Below are 18,258 nucleotides of genomic sequence, written 5' to 3'. Positions count from 1 at the left end.
TATTTCTCAGAGAAGTAATTTTTCTTCCCAATAATTGTATTTCTGACCATGGCTGTGCCAGCCAGTCAGATTCACAAATTAAAGTAACTTTGAGGGAGTCGGGCTGTAGTGCAGCGGGTTAAGCGCAGGTGGCGCTAAGCTCAAGGACTGGAGTCAGGATTCCGGTTCAAGCCCCCAGCTCCCCACCTGCAGGCAGGTCCCTTCACAGGCGGTGAAACAGGTCTGCAGGTGTCTGTCTTTCTCTCCCCCTCTCTGTCTTCCCCTCCTCTCTCCATTTCTCTCTGTCCTATCCAACAACAATGACATCAATAATAACGACGACAATAAAACAACAAGGGCAACAAAAGGGAATAAATAAATAAATAAATTTTTTTAAAAAAGTAACTTTGAGATCTCCAACACTTTTCCTCTCTCATATTTTTTATACAACTGATCAGAGTCTTATGGTCACTTTGATTCTCTTTCCTTTTCCACAACCAATACAGAGAGTATCTTCCAACCATAGTCTTAGAATTACTAGAGGTTCCCAATCAAATGTTTCTGCCTCAGCTGTTTTACTGCTTCAAATATATCTGCCCATGTATGCCAAACTACTTCTCCACCTTCTTCTCATTCCTTATCTTAAAAACCTACTAAATATACACTATAAAGTGTAAATTACTAACTATACACAAGAAATAGTTAAGTACTGTCATTCCATAGCAGTATTTTTAGACAGTTATTTCATATATAACATAATATTATTATCATTATCTCTAACTCATACACCATTTCACAATGCTGGCACTAGATTGACTATGACCCCCCCACCCCCACTACCAACACCACCCAGCACTGCTCAGCTCTAATTTAGGGTGGTCTTGGGGACTGACCTTGAGAACTCAGAGCCTCAAACATAAAATTCATTTGCATTACCATTGTATTATTGTCCCAGTCCTACATTAACTACACTAAAAAGAGAAACTAAGATTTAAAGTTATTAAGTCATTTCTTAGGGACCTTCAGCTAACAAGTGACATTTTTACATCCACTTAAAAAAAAATAAAAACAATGGAATTGGAGCCAAGGTTTCAGAGTGACCCAAAGTAAAAGCCTTCTGTCACACAACAGTGTCTTATTTCATCAACTCCAAGCATATCTTGTCTGTTGTCAGGCCTTTCATATATATTATGTCCAGACTTCCAGTACATTAGTTCTCACTCCTCCATCCACACAATACCTACACCAGTGTACCCAATTCACTAGCTGCACCCCAAATATAACACTCAGTTGTTGTTTTTTTTAATTTTTTATTTAAGAAAGGATTAGTGAACAAAAACATAAGGTAGGAGGAGTACAACTCCACACAATTCCCACCACCCAATCCCCATAACCCACCCCCTCCCATGCTGGGAATATGGATCAACTTGTCAATGCCCATGTTCAGCAGGGAAGCAATTACAGAATTACCTTCCACCTTCTGCACCCAATACTGATCCTGGGTCCATACTCCAGAGTGATAAAGAATAGGGAAGCTAGCAGGGGAGGGGATGGGATATGGAGTTCTGGTGGTGGAAACTGTACCCCTTTTATCCTATGGTCTTGTCAGTGTTTCCATTTTATAAATAAATAAATAAATTTTTAAAAATGATAGTATGTGACTATATTGTTTAAATATGAACTTGAGATTTCTGTGTACATAAGCAACTACAACTTAATGTTCATTCCTAAAGCCTTGTGTTTTATCCTATTATCAGACCTAACAGATCACCAGATAACTGCTTCATAGTATAGATTAAGAAAAACAGCAAAAAAAATTAAGGCTATAAAATATATTGGTGCTAAGGATGTGATTCTCAGTTCTTTCTTCAGTTTATCAATTTATCACATTACTTCAAAGACATTCTAATTTCCCAACACATAGTAGTCTTTGATTAAAAATAGGACAGTACTCAAGACATCTTTCTCACTCCAGCTATGTCAAACTTTCCCTCCCAGGGCCATAAATCACATTAAGGAAGATTTACAGTGAAGTCCACTGCCCATAATCCTCTTATTCAAAAAGATAAGACCAGCTCCCAGATCTGCTTTGCATATTAAGTCTGTAATACTCAGGATGTTAAATCTGTTGGCCTCCAGTATTTCATAGCCTTGTAGCTGATTTCAAATACTACAAAATCCAAATTCTATGCTTCTAGAAAATGGGTCCTCATACAAAGCAAATCTAAATATTAGTGTCCCTACTTTCAAATTTTCTTCCAAGAGTTTAAGAAAATTTTATATATTATCTTGTAGTCATGATGAAGAAAAAAACCACCCTAGTGACAGAGCAAATGCACCAATTATGTTCCAGACTTATTTTCTATTTGGTAGATTTGGTAGGACTATCCTTCCAACCTGGCAGCTAAATAAATAACTTGCTGAAAGGCATGCAGTATATAAACAGCTGAGCAATAATGCAGACCCAAGATGGCCTACAAATCCCAATTACTCTCTACTCACTCCTAGAGAGTCCTAGATTACAGGGAGTCTCCGAACACACTCTCCAAAGAATGAACTAAGGGTATGACCCAAGTAACACGGCAAATAAAATTAAATGGGGGGGGAGGGAGTAGATGATCTCAGCATCAGTGCACACATTACCATGCACAAGGACCTACTGCGTTATTGGAAAAGTCATGATGCATCTTTGCATAAAAAATAGTACATCATGAATTTTCCGACAACGCAACAGTTTCCAGCTTTAGCACCACATGGGAGCACCATGCACAGGACCAAGCAAGATTCATAAACAGTGCAGTGGTCTCCATCTGAAATTTTTTTATATTAAAAAAGTAGTTTGGGGCTGGGGAGATAGCATAATGGTTATACAAAAAACGTTCATGCCTAAGGCTCTGTGGTCTCAGGTTCAATCCTCAGCACTACCTTAAGCCAGAGCTAATCAGTGTTGTGCTCTCTCACTATTATCTTTCTCTCTGTATCTCTTTGCTGAAAATAAAATGTATCAATAAGTAAATAAATAAATAAAGGAGTTTTCCAGGAGCAGTAGAATCAGGCAGGCATGAAATCCTGGCAAAAAAAATAAAATGGGGGGCATATAACAGTGGAATATACAGGCTTATTTTATTATTATCCACCTTTCTACAACTACAATAGATTCTTGAACAGTTGTTCAAGTTTTGACACAGAATTTTTATCTGTTGACACCAAGTATAAATGTAGTAAAAAATAAAATTAATGGAATTTACATTGTGAATTGACTTAGAAAACAAGGACTCAAGTGACCTTTGAGAATACAACTTACTATATACCTAGGGATATAATATACCTTACACCTAGGGATAAGAAGAAAACCAACTCATGGGAGTCTCTGTTGCTTTAACAAGTTTAATAAATTATAAAACATTCTGAACAATGCTTGGCATAATGAAAATGCTTAACACGTGCTAAATACTATAATCTACCATAATGGTCTCATTCCTCTTAGAACATTAATGTCATGTTTTATGCAAAATAGCTATCAAATATATGCTACTCAATTTCCTCCAGTACCCTGACAATATCTTACTTCTACACAAACAAGGAACGCAGCCTAACATTTTATTCCCATTTCTACAGGACTCTACAATTTCCTGCCAAGTGTTTTGCAAGATAATACATATCAATAATGAATGAAAGAGTCATGTAATTATCAGATGTTTTTAGAAGTTCATCTGGACAGCTATGTTACAGATAGGAAACAAATTAAAAGTTTTCCCTATCATCAAAGAAACAGCGTATGTGTCATCCTTCCATTCCTTTCCCAACAGACACTACTAATCAATCATGGGCCTTTCCCTGATCTGGATACAATGTTGGCTTCAGGATTCCATGTCACAATTACCAAACCTGCAAAAGACTTCATCACATATTACTACATTTCCACTTATACAAGTGATGATCAGATAGCAATACATATTGTAGTGTAGAAATTTATGGCCAACAGAATACAGTTAGAAATTAAATACGGTATGGAGATTGGGTAGTGGGAATTGTGTGGAACTGTACCCCTCCTAACCTATGGTTTTGTTAATTTATCCTTTCTTAAATAAAAAATAAATTAAAAAAAAAGAAAGAAATTAAATCCAGGAGTTGGGGCGGTAGCACAGCGGGTTAAGCACCAGTGGTGCAAAGCGCTAGGACCGGCGTAAGGATCCTGGTTTGAGCCCCCGGCTCCCCACCTACAGGGGAGTCGCTTCACAGGCGGTGAAGCAGGTCTGCAGGTGTCTATCTTTCTCTCCCCCTCTCTGTCTTCCCCTCCTCTCTTCATTTCTCTCTGTCCTATCCAACAACAATGACATCAATAACAATAGTAACTACAATAAAAACAACAAGGGCAGCAAAATGAAATAAATAAGTGCTTTGAAAAAAATTAAACAAAAAAAAGAAATTAAATCCAAAAGAAACTATGCCCATCATCTAGGATAATTCAGCTGAAAAATTTAGAGAAGGCAGAAAAAGAAAACTGGGGCTGGGGCTGGGGCTGGGGCTGGGAGGGCCATCAGGCAGTGGTACACCAGGTTAAGTGCACCTAATATGAACAGCAAAGACCCACACACGGATCCTTCGAGCCCCCGGCTCCTGACCTGCAGAGGAATGCTGGTGTGCCTCTTGTTTTTCTCTCTGTCTCCCCTCCTCTCACAATTTCTCTCTGTCCTATCCAATAATAAATGGATAGGAAGAGTGGATTCGTAGTGCAGGCATCAAGACCCAGCGATAATCACGGAGGAAAAAAAAATAGAAAACTGTGAGAACGGCACTTCTTGCCAATTCCAAATTACTTTCTTTTAATAGTCTATGTTAATTCCTCAATGATGGGATAGGGAGACAGCATAATAGTAATGTAAAAGACTCTCATGCCTGAGGCTCTTCAGTCTCAGGTTCAATTCCAGCACCACTATCAAATAGAGCTGAGAAGTGCTTTGGAAAAATAAGTAAATAAATATAAAATATAATTACTAAGTGAACAAGAGAAAATTTGTGAGAGTCATTGGAGTGACTAGTGTGTAAGGAATTAGGCTATTCACTTTACAAGTGTTCTCTTTATAGGACAAAATATTTTGTGGCAGCTAGAACATGTTCAAAAGAAGAAAGTAAAATAAATGACAACTAAAAATAAGATCTTGGGAGTCAGGCGGTAGCACAGCGGGTTAGCGCACATGGCGCAAGCACAAGGGCCTGCATAAGGATCCAGGTTCAAGGCCCCCGCTCTCCACCTGCAGGGGAGTCACTTCACAGGTGGTGAAGCAGGTCTGCAGGTGTCTATCTTTCTCTCCCCCTGTCTTCCCCTCCTCTTTCCATTTCTCTCTGTCCTATCTAACAACGGTATCAATAACAACAACAATAACTACACCAACAATAAAAAAAAACAAGGACAACAAAAGGGAAAATAAATATTTTTTAAAAATAAGATCGTAAAAATAAAATTGAAAAGTAAAGTTGTATGCCTTAGTCTGGCATAAATAAATATGCCCATCATAATTCAAAAGAACCATCTCCTGCAGCTATGCAAAACTTGAACCCATGGACAAATTAGTGTCTCTTCACCGTAACTGTAGTTTTATTTTGCTATTTAAATCACTTCGAAAATGTGAATGGCATATGCCAGAGCTGAGCAGTAATCTGCTGGTCTATGTCTCTGTTTCTGTCTCTTTCCTACATCAAAACAAAAATATTTTAAATTTAAATAAATAGAATAAAACACTAATATTAACCTTCCTACTCAATACATTGACAGAATGACCTACTTTACAACCTACCAACTCTCCTGACAGAAAGCAGCTGAAGCAATAGATGTCAAAGGATAGAAAGAGAAAAGTAGGGAGTGGGGTGGTAGAAGCAGCAGGTTAAGCTCACGTGGCGCAAAGTGCAAGGACAGTCATGACATGAACCCAGTTCGAGTCCCCAGCTCCCCACCTGCAGTAAAGTCGCTTCTCAAGTGGTGAAGCAGGTCTGCAGGTGTCTATCTTTCTCTCCCCGTCTTCCCCTCCTCTCTCCATTTCTCTCTGTCATATATAACAACTATGACATCAATAACAACAACAACAACAACTACAACAATAATAAAAAACAAGGGCAAAAGGGAAAAGAAATAAATATAAAAAAAATTTTTTTTAAAGAGAAAACTAATACCAGCCAGACAAGTCACTAAAAGTCTCTACGTACTACAAAAAGCAGGGTTGCAGATGGGTGGTAGTGCACTCAGTTGAGTGCACACTTTACCATGCACAAGGATCTATCCAATTCAAGTTCCTAGTCGCCACCTCCCAGGGAGGAAACTTCACTAGTGGTGAAGCAGTGCTGCAGGTGTCTCTCTCTGTCTCCCTATCTATCCCCATCTCCCTTTCAAGTTCTATCTTATCAAATAAAAACAAAAGGAAAAAATGGCTGCAAGGAGTGGTGATCTGTTGTGCTCACACCAAGCCCAGTGAGAATCTGCAAGCAAAAAAAAAAAAAAATTACAAGGAAACAGGTTTTCACCACCCATTAAGAGAGTCCTAAGTGGTAACCATCACCTTAAAAAATATATATACTAGTAACTACATCGTGTTCTCCTAAATCTACTGTTGAAAAGTTGCCTGGTACTAATGAGAAGTTTCACTTACCTATCCAACTTTATCCTGACCATCAGGAATTTTCAGCTTGAATCTGATGCCCACTGATAGCAGCCATCTTCAGCCTGGGATTTTGGTACACTACCTCCATCTATTTTTTTGCACATGAGGGATTTTATTACTCACAAAGCAACCTTTTCATTATTTTAATATCAAATAAATTAGACAGACTGCAGACCAGATGGCAGGCCAACTACCCAGAAGCCACCACAACAATGCTCCATCATCTGCCAGGCCCTATGGTACTTCCATGTGGTGCTGGACCTCACATATGCTAAGGTATGGGCCCAACTGACTTGAGCTTTTTTCAGCCTCTACCTCCATCTCTGTTAATGCCCTTATTAAAAATTCTTCTTTCTCTTTTTTATGATGGTTTAATGATGGGATTTTTGTTGTTGTTTTGTTTTGTTTTGTTTGCTTGCTTTTTATTGCCACTAGGATTATTTTTGGGGCCCAGTGCCTGCACAAGAAATCCACCACTCCCAGCAACCATTTTTTTCTCCTTACCCCTTCCTTTTATTTGATAAAACAGAGAGAAATTAAGAGTGGTAGAGGAGAGGAAGAGAGAGATAGAGACACCCGCAGCCTGCATCACCACTCCTGAAGCTTGCCCCACGCAGGTGGGAACTGGACATAGGCACCTGAGTCCTTAAGCATGATGACATATGTGTTCAACCAAGAGCAGCACTGGCTGGGTCCCTGATGTGCTTATTCTTGACACTATGTCAAAAATCACTTTATACATGAGCATGGAGAGGTGGAAGAGATAGTATATAAAGACTTCCAGGCCTGAGGCTCTAAAGTCATAGGTTCAATTCCCCATAATTTAGCAAACTCTCGTGTGTGTGCGTGTGTGTGTTTGTGTTTCTCCTCACACACACATACACAAAACTCATCTCCTTTCATCAAAATTCCTTTCTGCACTCTCATGCAGACTGTTCCCTCTAAACAACAGTCCATATTATTTCTCCTAGTCAGTGAGTTCGTCAGAGTCCAAATGTCCTAACATACTTGTAAAATACCAATTTTTTCATGTGCACTGTGTTTTCATGTGCATGACCTTAAGTTTCTCAGAAACTGTAAGACGGAAGACACTTTACTTTGATATTTCCATCAATGTCAAACAAAACAAGCCTTGCATGGCAGACATACAATAAGCATATACTCTATTAATGGAAACACTAGGTGAAAGCACATTGCCTAAAGTACTAAGATATGCAAGTTACCTACATAGTCGACAAGGACTGTATCTATGCAAATACAGTCATAGTTCCTGAAAGGATGACATTTGGCAGGATTAGTCAGAGTATATCAAGGCTTTTAGCTTGAGTTAAAAGGAATAAGACCTGTGAGGGCATTCAAATACCAAATAATGACTTCAAGGCTATGGCATTCAAAGAATCAAAAGGACATTTCCATAGATGTAGCAAAGAGCAGCAGGCACCATAAGACGAAGTGAATTGTATGTAGGTTTGCAGAGTCCTGAGGCATCAGTGCCTACGCTTGGTTCTCTTTTTTTTTTTTTAATATTTATTTATTTATTTATTTCCTTTTTGTTGCCCTTGTTGTTTTATTGTTGTTGTAGTTACTGTTGTTATTGATGTCATCGTTGTTGGATAGGACAGAGAGAAATGGAGAGAGGAGGAGAAGACAGAGAGGGGGAGAGAAAGACAGACACCTGCAGACCTGCCTCATCGCCTGTGAAGTGACTCCCCTGCAGGTGGGAAGCTGGGGGTTCGAACCAGGATCCTTACGCCGGTCCTTGCACTTTGCACCACACGTGCTTAACCCACTGCACTACCGCCTGACTCCCCTACGCTCGTTTTTTTTAAGTGATTTAATAAGGTAAAAACTTTGGGAAATGATTCTCAACTACTGTGTTAGGAAATGATAAGGAAAAGAAAGCTGGCATCCAAAAGTATGACAGTAAATTCTAGAGTTACACAGCAGACTGGGCACGCTGGCTACCTACACTCATTCTCAAATAGCAATTTGGAGAAAAACCATTCAAAGGACCATCCTTGGTATAATCATCAATGACAGCCCTTAGCCGAGATCTCTGCCTCAACTGTCTGAATCAGAGATCTATTCTAAAAATAAAACTATCTCGGAGTCTCACTCACAAACATATGTACACAGAATAACAAAGTGGCTTGGTGTGCTTCATGAATTCAAAATCTCAGCTCTAACACTTCTTAGTCAGGTGTAAAATGCAGACAAAAGTTGTACCTGCTTCATCAAAACTTTGATGCTGGGTGCAGTAAGATATATATACATACAGAGTTGTGAATCTGTACTTCTGAAACAGTACAGGGATATAATTAATAGCTTAAAAAATGAATTTCAAAAGCTAAAAATTCTGCATGGTGAAGAGCTACAATGCCTGGAACAGAATTAATTAAATGTATCTTTTAAAAAGTGATGAAAAAATGGGAAGGGGGTAGATAGGATAATGGTTATACAAAGAGACTCTCAAATCTGAGTCTCTAAAGTCCCAGGTTCAATCCCTGGCACCATCCTATGCCAGAGCTGAGCAATGCTCTGGTAAAATATAAATAAATACAAAATTTTAAAACATAATGAAAAAATAAACACCTGTGCTTGTCTCATGTATTTGCTTTAGTAGTTCAATAAACTGTCACCCAAATGGTTAAGAAAATAAGACAATAAAATATGAATTTCAGACTCTGGGTATTAAGCTCACAGTTCTCCAGAAATCCTACATACCCAGGTTGGGAGTCACTATCCTAGAAAATAAATGTGAAACAGAGAGTAATACTCATCACAAAGGAGAAATGTGGCTGCTTACAGAGTTCAGCACTGTGCTATGGTTACTGAAGTCTTACAACCTCCAGCAAGTAAATATCAACTCCAGTAAGTGGATGTTAGAGGTAAGTGGGAAATAATGGTATAGAGGATTAAAGAACCTTGAAACTCAAGCGGGAGTTAAGTTGGAAATGAATGGGGAGTAAAAAACATCTGCTCCACAAGTAGCATGTTGAATATGTGTTTAAGGAAGACTCCTTTGGCAACCTGAAAGACAAAATATAGTACTTTACCTCCCTCTGCACTCAGTACCAGCCACATGACTTTTTCAATACCCTACATAAGATTTCCAACTTGCACCAACTCATACCTCTAGTCACTTAAATTGGCAAGCCATATCAATTAACAAATAACTAATTTCTTTGTTTTGTTGCCTCCAGGGTTATCCCTGGGGCTAGGTGCTTGCACTATGAATCCACTGCTCCTGGCAGCCATTTTTTGTTTTCATTTATTGGATAGGACAGAGAGAAACTGAGAGAGGAGCGGGAGATATGGAGGGAGAGAGAAGATACGTACAGATATGCTCTGCCACTTATGAAGCAGGTGGGGGAGTCAGGGACTTGAACCCGGATCATTGCACAGGTCTTCTGCTTTGTAATATGTGTGCTTAACTGGGTGCACCATTGCCCAGCCCCCAGAATATCTAATTTCTTAACAATGTGAAAAAATTTCTAGTAGCTCAAGAGATGGCATAGTGGAAAAATGTTGGACTCTCAAGCTTGAGGTCCTGAGTTCAAGCCACGGTAGCAAATGCACCAGAGTGATACTCTCTGGTTCTTACTCTCTTCTTTCCAATAAATAAATAAATAATCATGTTTTAAATATTTATTTATTCCCTTTTGTTGCTCTTGTTGTTTCACTGTTGTAGTTATTATTGTTGCTGCTATTGACGTCGTCGTTGTTGGATAGGACAGAAAGAAATGAAGATAGGAGGGGAAGACAGAGAGGGGGAAAGATAGGCACCTGCAGGCCTGCTTCACCGCCTGTGAAGCGACTAACCTGCAGGTGGGGAGCCGGGGCTCGAACCCGGATTCTTACACAAGTCCTTGCGCTCTGTACCACGTGCGCTTAACCTACCACCCAACTCCCATAAATAATCATTTTTTAAAATTCTACCTCCAGGGTCCAGGTGGTGGTGGTACACCTGGTTGAGCACACATATTACAATGCACAATGACCCAGGTTCAAGCCCCTGTTCCCCACCTGCAGCGGAAAAGCTTTTCAAGTGCTGAAGCAGTACTGCAGGTGTCTCTTGGTGTCTCTCTCTCTCTCTTTTATCTTCCCCTTCCTTCTCAACTTCTGGATATCTCTATCCAATACATAAATAAAGATAATAAAAAAAATTCTACCTCCTACCTTCAAAGGCTCATATAAACTTAATATGCATCTAAGCTTCAGAGTTAGTTTAGTACACTGGGAAAGGGGAGGGCCTAGAATTAGAAAAAGATATAGTAGGTGCTGAGTTATCACACTGTCTGAATTTAGGTATTCTCTTCCTCAAACCCAATCTCCTTATCTGACAAATCTCTTCTACCAGGTTTCAAACATTCGCTTATTATAATTGGCCTAATCAAAGTAGATGCACAAATAACCAGAAACTAATCAGGTATCAGTAGTTTAAATCATGTGTCTAATACTCAGTATATCTAATCAACTTCAGCTTTTTTTTTAATTCTAGAGAGCTTTGAGAGCAGTTTTTGGACACTTTCAGTTCTTTGACCTCAAAGACTCAAACTTCTACACTTCCAGTTCATATCTGTAAAGTAGGAATAATAAAAGTAACCCCCTTCTAGTAGTAGTTGTGGAAATTAAATGAGTTACTATTAGGCAAATGACCTTCACATAATAAGTAGAGTATGTATTAGCTATTAGTATCAGCTTTTATCAGAGTAAATATTAGTAACCATTGGGAGCTGTCTAGGGGCATATATGTCACCTTTCCTATAAACATGAGAGCACCATTATTCCATCAGCTCTGAATTTAAAACAGCACATATTCATAAGTAAAACAGTGAAGGGAGTCTTAACCTTTTTTTTTTTTTAACACTTTTAAGACTCACATAGGCTGGTAGCCTGTTAAAATAAGGTTCCAACATGTGGGACAGTTCCTGGGGATTATCTCACTTAAGGAAGTTACTTCACTGGAAATGAAACCCTAAACTTTTGGACCAGTCTGTCAGATACACTTCAGGTATATGAACATGAATCTCAGGGGGTTCATGTGATTTAAAAAAAAAAAAAGTTTTCTGGGAGATGTGCTTCAAAACAAATCATTCCCTGGGGCTATGACTCTACCACACTACTTTCTTTTATTTATTTATTTATTTATTTATTTATCTACCTACCTACCTATTTATTTATTCTATCTGGAAATCTCATGAAGAACCAAAGGAATAAAGCACTCCTTCCCCTGCTTCAAAAGTATTAGCAGGTAAGCAAGATGACGACCCAGATGCTTACAGATCGATGGTGCATACCCCTGCGCAGACTCCCCCATCCACATAGAACGGAAATGCAAGTGCACCCAAGAGTTCACTGGCAAAAGCAAGTGCTCGGGTCACCTGCCCACAGGTGAGAGGGGGTGTCTTACTGGTGCGTGAGAACCCTATTTCGTGCAGACTACAAGCCCCCACGCCACGGGAGGAAGACAGGCGGGAATCGAAGAGTCAGTCCTACAAGCTCTGCACAAACCACGTCTTGCCCCCACCTCTCCGGCTGCAGACACCTTCCGGGACGCCCTGAAGGCTGTTCCTGGAAACGCAGGCAGCCCCGGGCGCGGGGCGAGGCGCACACGTGCCCCGGCAACTGCAGGCCAGCCTCGGGCCCCCGCCTCCGCACTCACCTGGCCCGTGATGCCAGTGATGAGCGCCACCTTCCTAGACTTGCCCATCTCACCGTCCCCGGAGCCCCGGGCGCTGGGGCAGCATGCCGGCGCGTGTGCCATGTCCCGCGGGCGTGCGGCGGCGGCTGACAGAGTGGAGCTGTGACGATCCCCGCAGAGGAAGCGGCGCCGGAGGGACGTGGGTGTGTGTGTTGGGGACTGGGGGGTGTGCCGGCGCGCAATCCACCTAGCCCGGGCTGCAGGGAAGGAGCGCACGGTGCGGCTGGCCGCCACTATCTGACAGGGGCGCTCGGGAGGCCGGACGGGGAGGGCCGGGGGCGGGCCAGGTAGTGCGGTGGCCGCGCTGCGGCCTGGCGGACGCCGCGTCATTCGCGTCAGCCTACGACGCTCCGCGGCGCCGGCGGCAGGCCCCGCCTCCACCGACGCCCGCCGGGCCACGCCCTCTTCCCTCGCTGAGGCCGCGCGGGAGGGACTGGCGTCGGGGGCGGGGCCTGCTGCAGCCGCGGCTCTGGACTGATGTGCGCAATCCGGGAGGGAGTTGTTACTTGCCATGGTCTTCCCGCCAGATTAACCCTAGACGAGACCAAATAAAACCGTCAGAGACTTGGACATCATCGCCTAGCCCTCCCCAGAGCCTCCTGTTCTTCCCTCTGCCTGTCTGAACCCCCAGGCATCCCGGCCCTTGCATTCAGAAAAAAAAAAAAAAAAACTCTTGAATTCCAAACCTAAGTGTCTTGGACCTGGGTCATCAGCTTTGACCAATAATTTCTATTCCTGGACTGTGCCCTCATCTAGCTGTCTAGTACAATAGTTCCAAACTCTGACACCATCTTCCCAGACAAAACACCTGCCATGTTAGCTTCAGGATCAGGCAAAAATTAGTAAAGTCATGGGCCCCTTGGAATAAACCTAAAATGGACTTCCTAGCTCCTTCCCACATGAAGACCTCAAATCTCATCTACTATATTCCTACCTGTAGGTTCCTGAATATTAAACAATTTTTTATGCTTTCTATCTTAGTGCTTTTCAGCCAACAAGTTGCAAATATTACCAGGATCTTCCTGACCTCCCTGGGCAGAAAACATTACCTATGTGTTCTGGAACCTCACCTCTCCAGAGCCCCGACACCCTAGGGAAAGTTAGAAACAGGCTGGGGATGTGGATGACCTTCCAAGGACCATGCTCAGTGGAGAAACAATTACAATAGCCAGACCTTCCACCTTCTGCACCCTATAAAGATCTCTAGTCCATACTCCCAGAGGGATAAAGAATAGGGAACCTTCCAATGGAGAGGAGGGGATATGGAAATCTGGTGGTGGGAATTGTATGGAATTGCATCCCTCTTATGCCACAACCTTGTCAATCTTTATTAAATCACTAATGAAATAAAAATTTTAAATAATAATAATAATTCCTGGAAACCTGGCTCCATCTTACTTGAAAGACACTAGTGGCACAAGATCATGTGCATGTAGGGAATAAATAGCTTCCCTCCACACTGGCTTTCTGGCTTACCTCTCATTATCCCATGAGGTTTGGAACCAGACAAGAGGCTCCAAGCAACTACTTGAGTTCATAGTACTGGCCCAGCACAACAAAGTCTCTGACCATATCTGAGTTTGGCAAAGAGAATGTGGAAAGGATTAAATAGATCAGTGAGCATGGAAATGGGCAATACCAAGAAAGAGATTCAACTGCAAGGTGAACATTCTACCATAATGTCTGCTGAATTTGGTTCCTGTGTGGCAGCTGTACAAGGAGCAGAGAAAAAAAGCGCTTGATGGCTCACATCCAGGAATGACAGCAGGTGTGTTAGCCTAAGTAACTGACAAGAATCCAGGGAGAAATCAGAAACTTCCTGATCTCCATTGATGAGCTTATTTGTACATATTCCTCTCACTAGACCACCATCATTGTCATTTTAGATCACAAAGTGAATCACTATGAGAAAAATTGAACCTAACATACATAGTTTATTACAGACCTTAAGTCCCCAAATCAGAAAAATTCAGGATTGAATTTAAAATCTCCAAGTCTGAGTTGGGATATATCATAATGACTATGCAAAAACTCATTCATGTCAGGGCTGGAGGGTGGTACACTCCATAGAGTAAACACATTACAGTGTGCAAGGACCTGGGTTCAAGCCTTCATCCTCACCCACAGGGACAAGTTTCATAATTGGTGGAGCAGAGTTAAAGGTGTCTTTTTTTTTTAATCTCCTCTTTCTCTATCCATTTATCTATCTATTCCAAAATAAGAAAAGAAATAATAAACATTAAAAGGGGGGCTTCCATGCTTAAGGCTAAAAATCCAAGGTTCAACCCCCAATACCAATATAAGCCAGAAATGAGAATTCTCTGGTAAAGTATTTAATTAGTTTAATTAATTAATTAATTAATTTAATTAGTTTAATTAAATTAATTAATTAAAAGTATTTAATTAGTTTAATTAATTTCTCTCCTCTCCCTGTGTTACAAACTCCTTGAGAGGCTGCTTCTGTCACGTATTTCTCATCTTACAGAGAAATTCCTATCACCCACCCAAGCTGGTTTCCGCCCAGGAAGATCTACCTGCGAACAAGCCCTGGCCCTCTCAACTTACATTGAAAATGGATTCCAGAAGAATTTAAAGACGGGTGCTGTCTTTGTTGATCTCACAGCAGCCTATGACACGGTCTGGCACCGTGGTCTCCTGGTCAAGATCTCAAGATGCCTGCCTCCATGGGTGGCCAACACTATATCGTTTCTTCTCCAAAACAGAAGATTCCCGGTGCATCTGGGTGACAAGTCTAGCAGATGGAGACTTGTCTCAAGTGGCCTCCCCCAGGGCTCTGTTCTGTCTCCTACGCTATTTAATATTTACATCAATGACCTCCCAGAAACTTCTTCAAGGAAGTTCATCTATGCCAATGACATCTGCTGTGCAACTCAGGCATCCAAGTTCGACATCCTCGAGGAAACACTCACGAAAGACATGTCTCTGATATCTGATTACTGTAAAAAATGGCGACTAATCCCTAGCACTGCAAAAACAGTATCATCTGTTTTCCATCTACACCATGCCTCGGCCTGGCGTGAGCTTAATGTGCAGCTTGGCGATACGAGAATCCTGCATGAAGCCCAGCCAGTCTATCTTGGCGTTACTCTCGATCGCACCCTGTCATTTCACAAACATCTCATAAAAACTGCAGCAAAGGTGGGCACGAGGAATCACATCATTGCAAGACTGGCCAGCTCCTCATGGCGCGCGAGCGCTTCCACACTACGATCATCATCTCTGGCATTATGCTATTCCACTGCAGAATACTGTGCCCCAGTATGGTTCTGTAGCCCCCATGTCCACTTGGTCGATTCCAAATTATATTCCTCCATGAGGATCATTTCTGGAACCATCCGTTCCACCCCGGTTCCATGGCTGCCAGTTCTTAGCAACATCGCCCCGCCAGATATTCGTCGGGATGCGGCATCATCTAAGTTCATTTCCCACGTCTACGCTCGACCGGACCTGCCAATATACGCGGATATCTTCACCCACCCTGTCCAACGCTTGACGTCTCGTCACCCAATCTGGTCCCCTATGCCTACACTGAACTTCTCTGTTCCAGACTCTTGGAAACAGAGTTGGCAGTCAGCTGAGGTAAAGAACAAACACCTCATCACAGACCCCTGCAAGCGTCAACCCGGCTTTGACCTAGCATGTTATGATTGGGCCCTCCTCAATTGCTATCGAACAGGCCATGGCCGGTGCGCCGCTATGTTCCATCGCTGGGGGGCCAGAGACGACCCGAACTGCCCCTGCGGCTCCAGACAGACTATGACCCACATAGTCAACGACTGCCACCTCTCCAGATTCAAAGGAGGTCTCGAAACTTTACATCAGGCTCAACCTGATGCTGTTGACTGGCTATGGAAGAAGGGCAAACGCTAGAAGAAGAAGAAGTTCCTATAAAACAACAATAATAAAACTTTCCAGTCTCCTAAAGTTAGGAATTCTCCTTAGTTTTATAAGTAGACTTGCCTTTGGTTTTACTTCTTGACTTTTCTTGTTTTTTTACGTAAAAGATGACTCAGTACACGTTATAAACAAAAAGGAGAGGTGGGAGAGAAAGCCCAATGGCTATGCAAAACTGTTTTTCATCCCTGGGGCTCCTTAGTCCCAGATTCAATCCCTATGCCACAATAAACACTGTGGGGAGCTTTAGTACTATAAAAATTTCTCTTCTTGTCTCTGTCTGAAAAAATTGACGCAGTGTATTGAAGTCCCAGTTATGACTGACTAAATATATAAGTATAAATAAATAGTCTGGGAGAGGTGGCTCAATGGTAGAATGAATGCTTTGCATCAAAGCCAGACTCTGGGCTTGATCCCCAGCAGCACAAATGATAGGATGGTGTTCTAGTCCCTCTCAGAGAAAAATATGTATTTCTCATTTGTTGATGCTTGTTATATGCCAAAAATATTCTGCATTTTTCTCCAAGTGGTATCTTCTTTCTCCTCTCTTCCCCCCCCCCATTATCTTCTTTCATAGACTTTATTTTCTTTGCTTTCATATACAGAGTTTTTGCTAATCTTTCACCGTGCTTCGGGTTGGAAAAGGAATGCTTCTGGGTAGTCTATACTGAGTGAGTATCTAAGAGGAGCCAGGCATTATGTTGTGTCTCATATAGTAGTACAGGTTTGATAATGATGCCTATTTACACATGGGGAAACTGGGAATCAGGAAGATTAATGTCTAGTGGTAAGTTGTGGTGGATATCTTGAATGGTGCTTTTTTTCTTTTCTTTCTTTTTTTTTTTTTTAAAAAAGATTTTATTTATTTATTTATGGGACAGGAGAGAGAGAAAGAACCAGACATCATACTGGTACATATGCTGCCTGTGACTGAACTCGGGACCTCATGCTTGAGAGTCCAGTGCCTTAGCCACTGCACCACCTCCTGGACCACTATTTATTTCTTTATTGGGGGATTAATGGTTTACAACTGACGGTATAACATATCTGATGCTTTTGATTTGCATTCCATATTGTCTTTGGAAAACCTGAAATACTAACACCCACCTTTCTCAAATCTTCGTGTACCTAACAGTTTGGAAACAAATTGATTTCTGCCAGTCATATGTGTTCCTCAGTTTGTTGGGTAGAAGTGAAGTGGAGGCCATCTCAGACTGACCTGAGAGTTCAGGGTTAGGGATAGGGTTAGGGCTTCATGAGTTTCATGAGTACAGAAACCAGTTGGAGAGGTGGCAGAAATTGTTTTTTCAATTCTGTGTTAGGTTTATGGTGTGCCCTTAACATCAACAAACCAATGAGAAACCTCTGGTTTCTATTCCTCCATCCATTTCACAGAGATGTTTAACTGATGTTTATGTTTTTGTTGACATAATGAGAAATGTACATTTATTTGCAAGAAATAACACAGTGACATCCTTTATTCAACTACCCACATGGTCACATAATTAAAAACTGCAGTGAAACATCATAAGCAGGGCAGTGACCCTGAGACGACCCAACAAGTTTATCTAGATATGCCCAATTTCGCTTGTATTAATTTGTGGGAGTGTATATTCAGTTCTGTGCCATTTTTTATATGCGTAGGTTTGTGCATTTACCCACCACATCAAAATCCTGAATAGTTCTGAAAGCATAAAAATGACTTGTGTTGCAATTTTATAATGCTTTCTCTCACTCCCACACCCAAGCCCTGGAAATCACTAATTTGTCCTTCATTTTCTAAAGTTTTATTATTTCAAAAAATTATTATAAATGGAATCATACAGTTTGAAATATTTGGCAGCTGACTTTTCTCACCCAGCTTAAGTTTCTCAGAAATTCTTCCACGATGTATGTGTTAATAATGACTTCATTATTGTTTTATCTAGTTCCTGTTTGTTTTATACCACATATGAGTCAAGTCATACAGCATTAGTCTTTCTTTTTTTTTTTGTATTAGTGATT

General features: G+C 41.3%; 1 protein-coding gene across 1 annotated transcript in view; it reads right to left on the bottom strand.

The window, feature by feature from the left end:
* GMDS (GDP-mannose 4,6-dehydratase) overlaps positions 1-12,702 on the bottom strand; it is a 655,177-nt gene extending 642,475 nt beyond the window's left edge. The window contains exon 1 of the mRNA XM_060190785.1: positions 12,301-12,702. Coding sequence (XP_060046768.1) covers positions 12,301-12,669 — 369 coding nt within the window. The 5' untranslated portion in view covers positions 12,670-12,702. The remainder of the gene's footprint in view (positions 1-12,300) is intronic.
* Between the last annotated feature and the right edge of the window lie 5,556 nt (positions 12,703-18,258).

Source organism: Erinaceus europaeus, chromosome 4 (assembly GCF_950295315.1).
Source record: "Erinaceus europaeus chromosome 4, mEriEur2.1, whole genome shotgun sequence".
In the NCBI taxonomy this organism is placed as follows: domain Eukaryota; kingdom Metazoa; phylum Chordata; class Mammalia; order Eulipotyphla; family Erinaceidae; genus Erinaceus; species Erinaceus europaeus.
Note: the sequence above shows the minus strand (reverse complement) of the source record. Positions and strands in the feature narration are given on the sequence as shown.